Source organism: Salminus brasiliensis, chromosome 22, assembly GCF_030463535.1.
Source record: "Salminus brasiliensis chromosome 22, fSalBra1.hap2, whole genome shotgun sequence".
Lineage (NCBI taxonomy): Eukaryota > Metazoa > Chordata > Actinopteri > Characiformes > Bryconidae > Salminus > Salminus brasiliensis.
The window spans coordinates 23,480,440-23,487,818 of record NC_132899.1 but is presented as its reverse complement, the minus strand read 5'-3'; the positions used below and the strand labels follow the sequence as shown (position 1 = coordinate 23,487,818).

Below are 7,379 nucleotides of genomic sequence, written 5' to 3'. Positions count from 1 at the left end.
TAATGGTTCTATATATTTGAGTTCTTTGCATGTTTTGTTTTCCCAATTTTTAATTTTCCCAAAAACAGTCCTAAATTCTGGTGTCAGTTAATGAAACAAGACTTTAATTTAGGGAAATTCGGGACTACAAGATTCTCACAGGTGCCGTGCCCTGTATATGAGGCCAGTAAGTAAACTTTTAAAAAAGATCAGAGCCCAGTTTCCACAATACATCTTGGTGCTAAGATCATCTTAACTGGTAGAGAAACATCTTTGTGCTAAAATGCTTTTGGGAGATCAGCATCTTAACACTGAAAAATTCAAATCAAAGGATTCTTTGAGGAACGCTGTAGAACTGTCATATTTCCTTATAGAGGTGGAAAATTCAGGCCCACAAAGCTAAAATCCGCCCCAGGTTTTTTTTTACCGCTGCAGCAGAGCTGCCCAGGCAGTTGGAACAAAACCCTGGGGTGGATTTTTACATTTCAGGGCCTGAATTTTCCATGGTGTAAAGATCATCTTGGCTGCAGCAGAGCTAGGCCCGCTGGCCCTGTAGGCCCAAACAAAAGCCTGGGGCGAATTTCTATTTTCTGGACTTTAATTTTCCAAGATCAACTTGGCACCCGTTTGGAACAGAATCCTAAGGCAGGTTTTTTACTTTCTGGGCCTGATTTTCTATTTCTATGTGGTTCCCTCAACAACCAAAAGTAACCATTTGCTATCAATTTGTAGGTTCTTCCCAGGATCATTGCATGGTGTAAAACATCCTCCAATTAAAAAAACGTTGCTCAACATCTCACATCTCTTTTATAAAACTGATGTTCTTCAAAGAACTATCCAATGAAAGGCTCTTTAGGGCACTAAACGTGGTTCTTCTATGGCCCCTTTTGGCACCTTTATTGTTAGAAGAGTACATACACACATCTTGTCCAATCAGAGGTACATTCATAATGACCGCAACACGCTCACACTGTACTGTCCGGTATTGCACAAAAAAATGACCTTACGTTCTCCTATCCTACTGACTGACCAAAAGATTAACAATGCATTCCTGTTACATTTTACAGTGAAGGTTTACTCATTCAGCCCAGATCTGTAGCAGGAAGACATATGCAGTGTGTGTGTGTGTGTGTGTGTGTGTGTGTGTGTAGATCCTCGTACACAGCTTCAGTCCTGAATGTCTTCTGAACGTCCCTTTTGTGGAGCTACAGAAGCATTTAGGTGATTTAGGGGATCTGGGAAGAGCGCGAAAGTTGTGGAGTAGAGGAGTTTGTCGTCGCCAAGAGCAACATGTGCTCTGTCCATAAATGACTGGCATAGATCAGAGTGTCGGGGGGAAATGATACATAAGATAAACAGCAAAAACGCATAAACAGTGCAGTCACTCAGCGTTTCCTGTAAGCAGTGGAGTGAAACGCTGAATACACAAACTCCGCAGTCCTGTTAGCACACTCTCCAGAGCGCGCCGGCCACAGCATGAGAAACACCAACACAAAACAAACAAAAACCACAGGCCAGGTTCTGCTGCCCTCTTCTAAAAGCTTAAATGGGTCTCGGTTCGGACACAGGGCAGGCTCTTTAAATTCCAAAAAGATTCTACATAATCTAATTTCTAAAAAAAGGTTCTTTAAGAAACATCAGTTGAAAGGGAACCAAATGTGGTGCTTCTATACATCCAATGAACTTATTTTTGGCAACTTCATTTTTAACAGTATTGGTAAAAGCTGGACTGGACTGAACTAAACTGAACTGGAATTGAATGTAATTAACCAAACTGATTTAAAATTGAATAAACTGAATTAACTGAACTGAACTGAACTGGAATGAACTGGAATGAACTGGAACTGAGTGAAATAAACTGAACCGAATTAAACTGAAACGAACTGGAATGAACTGGAATTGAGCGAAATAAACTTAACTGAACTAAACTGGAATAAACTGGAATTAAGTGAAATAAACTGAACTGAACTAAACTGGATTGGAATGTAATTTAATTAACTGAATTTAAATTTGGAATTGAATTAAATGAACTGAATTGAATGAAATTAACTGGGCTATAATTCAGTTAACTGAACTGAAATGGAATTAAATTAAATCTGAAAACTGATTTGAAATTGAATTAACTGAACTGAACTGGAATGAACTGGAATTGAGTGAAATAAACTGAACTGAACTAACTGGATTGGAATGTAATTTAATTAACTGAACTTAAATTTGGAATTGAATGAAATTAACTAAACTGAACTGAAATTGAATTAAATGAATTGGAATTGAGTAAAATTAACTGAACTGAACTGGAAATTAACGAACTAAACTGAAATTGAATAGATTGAAATGAACTGAACTGGAACTGAATAAAATGAACTGGACTGTAATTTAATTAACTAAACTGAACTGCAATTGAATTAAATGAACTAGAATTGAGTGACATGAACTGAACTAAACTGAAAATGAACTGAACTGAACTGGAATTGAATTAAATGAACTGAACTAATTTGAAATTTGAATAAAGTAAAAACTAAGTGGAATTATGCCATAACAGAATTTTAGGAGAGGGGCCATGCCCCAAACCTACCTCTCCTCTTGATCCTTTTACCCTTTATATACCCTGCACCTCACAACTTCACACCCACCTCCTCCCCATGTCCTCCTTTTCTTCCATCACTCACCACAGGGGGGTCCCAGTATCACCTGCTGGCCACAGAAAAGCCGTTCCGAACTCCAAGCCTAAGTACTGCAGAATCAGCTCTCTCATTCTACCTCAGGGCTTGATCCGCACTAGCAGGAGTGTACACCTTTTAAACAAAGGTACTTTAGTAAAGATGATAGTGAAAAACCAGCTGGAAGCTTAAAGGTTCTTCTCTGTGACAGAAAACCTATTGGAGCTGGTTCTGTATAGTAAGAAAAGGGGTTCCACTACATGCAGAGTCCAGGAACCCTTTGTCTTTAGACTTTGGGCTTAAGAACGTGTCCACACTGAATGCCTTTTTACATTTATCATGTTTCAGGCTGACTGAATGTATTTGCCCAACTGACTCTTTAGACTTCTAAGGTAATTCTACTAATCTTCTGCATCATTAAGATGTAAACAAAGGTGCTGTAAATACAGAGGGTTGACTCCGAGATTCAAACTTCTGGTGTCACTCTGGTGTCATGTCCAGGAACAAGGACAGATGAAACCAAGATTAAAAGGCATCTGTCATCTGTCAAACATGGTGGAGGCACTGTTATGGCATGAGCATGTAAGGCTGGTAATGGAACTGGGTCAGTGGTGTTTATTGATGATGTGGCTGCTGATCTAAGCATCAGGATGAATTCTGAAGTGTATGGAGCTAAACCTTCTGCTTGGATTTAGTTCAATTCAGAGAAATTGGTAAGCTGTTGCTTCACAGTGCAGATGGAGAATGACCCAAAACATACCAGGAGAGCAAAGACATGGTAGAACAGGAGCTTCTGAAGACATTGAATGTTCCTAAATGTCAGAGTCAGTAACCTGAACTCAACCCAATAGAACATTGAGGAGCTTTTCACCTAATGAAGACAAACAAGCAGCAACTGAAGTAAAAGCCTGGACAAAAATCTTAATGAAGGAAACTTTGGTCATGTCCATGGCTTCCAGACTTTAGTTTGTCCAATTACTTTTGAGTCTGTGAAAATGACACTAGTTCCTGAACAGTCAAGCCCCTTGAATTAAAACTGTAAGCTTCAACCACATCTTAATTGCTTAAATTTCAAATCCTCTGAGGTGGTGTAAAGAGGCGAAAATCACAGACATTGTGTCACTGTCCAAATACTTTTGGGCCTGACTCTATGTATGTTGTGACACCTGGTTCCTATCACCACATTAGAGTTCCTAGGATTCTCCAAACCACTCTGAATCGCTTTGTTTACATCTCAATAATTGAACTATGCAGCAATTTTGAAAAAATGGTGGACTTCCCCTTTCAGAGATTAAGTAGTCTTGATGAGCCACACTAAGACCCATTTGTGCTTATCCTTACTGCAGATCTGCAAGTTTACCCCTATAGTCTGGAGTAAGGAGTGACCTGTTTATGTGGATAAACAGAACCAATGACTAGAAATGCAGATGATATTAATAATCATTATTAGACCGTGTGCCACTAAGACAGCTGCCAGTCTACGGCAGCTTCTTGTTTGAGTTATTTTCCTTTGCGAGAAACGGTGAGGAACCGTCCACAGTTACAGAACTGTCCCAGTACACTCAGACACGCCTGCCAGAAAAGTTCCTTCTTAGACGTCTCGGAACTGGGACCCCTCGTGTCCTGCTGCTCTGATGTCTATCGCAGTGTGTGAGCGAGTGTTAAAGGGTCCAGAAGTGCAGGTTGAGCTGCTGTGGCTCCAAGTGGTGGATGACGGCTCCTGCGGGGCCACTGTGTGGGGGTCTGAAGCCCGGGGAAGGGTCCGGAGTGGACAGGATGTAGTCAATGCTGAATTTGATCTCAGGCTCAGGCTTGCTGAGTGGTGGGTTGCCATGAGCGACCCTGTGGTTCGATGTCTCTGGGCAGAATGAGTTGGGGTCAAGGGAGCGCCCAGATGTGCTCTGAGGAGCGTCCATGGGCCCGAAGGCTTCGGCCGGCTCTCTGAAGCCCAGCTTTATGTTGCGGCGGCGACGGCGGCGGCGGAAGTTGCCGTTTTCGAACAGGTCCAGCATGGACTCGCAGCCTGTGGCGAAAGTCCAGTAATTGCCCTTTCCCTTCTCGTTCCCCTCAGTGCGCGGAACCTGAGGAGAACAAACAGCAGCAGGTTTCCCACCATGCGAAAAATCTCCGACTTTAGTTCTAATGGAATTGCAGTGGACCTGAAAAAAAGGCTGTGAAGGTGCTCAGTCAGCATGACTGTCCACTCTTAAGAAGAAAAGGTTCCTAAGAGGTTCTTGGCTCTGAAAAACCCTGAATTGTCGTTGGACTTGTGGAGGTTCTGACTTAAAGGTGTCATTTGCAGTTTTCTTGGATGACGCTGACACTAAAAGGTTCTTTAGGGAATCAAAAGGGATTCTCCTTTGACATCACCTCAAAGAACCCTTCTAGCACTTTGATATCATCACTGTCACGCCAGAACCTTGCGTCTCCAAGGTGGCAACTTTACAGAAGGAGGGAAAACCCTCTTGTTTAATGGAAATCAATGTAAGAAGATTTTATTCCAAGTCATTTTGGAGCATTTCTATTGGTCCTTTTATCATCAGATTCTGATACGATATAAAGATCAAGTGCCAGATTTACATTATGTCAAAAAGCCAAAACAGCAAAGATAGAGATAAAGGATTTTTGTGTGACAGTTACGAAATATAATGTTTAAATTACTGTATAAACACACTGAATTGAGTTAAGCTGAGTTGAATAGAATTAAATTGAATTGAACTGTAATTGATTTGGTCTGGTGTGTTACTCTACTCATATGGCTAGTCGAAAGTGTCAGGAGCTCAGACTATTAAGAAAATCAACAAAACACCACCTCCTTCATCACACAGGAGCAAGTAGTTTAACTGGAGAGTGAAACCAGTAAAACCAGTGAAGCATTGCTCCAGTTACACTGCATATGTCAGCGTGAGCCTCTGAGTCAGTGTGTTTGGACGGGTTTGTGCATCTTACCTTTATGAAGCAGCTGTTGAGAGAGAGGTTGTGGCGGATGGAGTTCTGCCACGCTCTCTGGTTGGATCTGTAGTACGGGAATCTTTTCATGATGAACTCGTAGATTCCTGAGAGAGTAACCTTGTTCTCTGGACTCTGCTGTATGGCCATGGCTATCAGAGCTATATAACTGAGAGAGAGAGCAGTGTTATTAACAGTGAAGCACCTTGTGCTCCTGGTGTATTCGCAGTGAGCAGTGATGACAGTGGGAACAGTGATCACACACACAGTAGATTACTATAATAATAATCGTATGGTCAGTAGATTAGTGTAATGTAAAATGTTGGGTGAATGTTGACTAGTGGTGTCACTGCTCACACTGGCGCTGACACAGCAGGACTTTAATAAAAGTAGAAGAAGTACAGCAGCACATGCTTTACTCTTTCTACTGGTAGAGAAAAGCAGTTGTTCTGGTATAGAAATACATTTTCTGTGCTTTAACAGTGACAGCAACAATCACAACAATAGTTACACTTATTGTAACCTTAACAATTGTAAATAATAATATTAATAATATCGAACGTAATGCAAATAAGCATTCCTTGCATTGTATTGTAAATTATTTGTCTTTATAATGTATAATTGATTAAAATTTTATTTTTAATGATTTCTTATTTATTCCTCTCTTTTTATTTATTCTTCTGTTTCTACCTAATATTATCATTTTTCCTTCTTATTGTTATTATTGTTATAATATGTAGTAATAATAATTTGAATAATTGTTGTAGTAGTAGCAAAAATAACAAAATAACAAACATAATTATATTTGTATTATTATTGTTATTATTATTATTTGTATAAGTTACACATCCTTCATATAATCATTTATAGTATTATTATTACAACAACAACAATAATAATAATGTAATACATTTCTTAATTAACAAGAAATACATTAATTAGCTTGTTAGCATTCTGTATACATATAATTTTAATGACTATTTTTTTATAATTAATAATAATACTAATGAATAATTTCTATTATTATTGTTATACTTATTAGAAATATACATTTCAAATATTACTTTAGTAGTTAGTAGTGAATAATATTGTTGATTTATTTTGAATTAATTTATTTTAATGGTATATTTTAAAACTACTGCTACTACTACTACTACTACAAATAATAATAATAATAATTTTTAATTATTATTATAATAATAAAACAATAATAAGTACTTTTAAATCATTATTATTGTTATTATTTTTTATTGTTGTTACTGTTGTTAGTGGTAGGAGTGTCACTAATTATTGATTATTACATTTAGGTTATTTAACCATAATTAAACAGTATATATAATATATATATAATTTGATGTAATTAAACCCACAGCTGAGAATGGAAGCATACCTGTACGCAGGTCGACACACCTTCTTCCCCTCATCGCTGCCACAGGACGGGTAACCATCTCCATCATAGTTAAAGCAGTTGTAGGGATACTGCGAGTTGTCAAACATTGCTGAAGGTCCAGGTTGGCTGTTGTGTTCAACACACTACAGACTGTAACTGAAAGCAAAGGCTGTCAGATCAGTGAACGGAGCTCAGCGCAGTTGAGGAATGAGAGGAAGTGTTGGTGGAGGAGTTGAGGAGTGGAAGCCCCCCTCTGCTGCTGCTGCTGCTGCTGCTGCTCTGATGCTGGAAGAGGCTCGGCCAGTGTGCGTGTGCGTGTGTGCACGCCTGAACCCTGGGCGGGATCACTAAAGCACTCCCTCATTCACCCTTTGATTCTGGGTGGTCCGGGCCCACTCGGC

The 7,379-nt window shown here is 39.3% G+C and overlaps 1 protein-coding gene across 1 annotated transcript; it reads right to left on the bottom strand.

Annotated features, from left to right (window-relative positions):
- Positions 1-4,300: 4,300 nt before the first annotated feature.
- foxl3 (forkhead box L3) lies at positions 4,301-7,155 on the bottom strand. Its single transcript, XM_072667617.1, has 3 exons — positions 6,979-7,155; positions 5,589-5,757; positions 4,301-4,720 (listed from the first exon to the last, which is right to left on the bottom strand). The coding sequence occupies exons 1-3, from the start codon at positions 7,083-7,085 to the stop codon at positions 4,301-4,303; spliced, it is 696 nt and encodes a 231-aa protein (XP_072523718.1). The 5' UTR covers positions 7,086-7,155.
- Between the last annotated feature and the right edge of the window lie 224 nt (positions 7,156-7,379).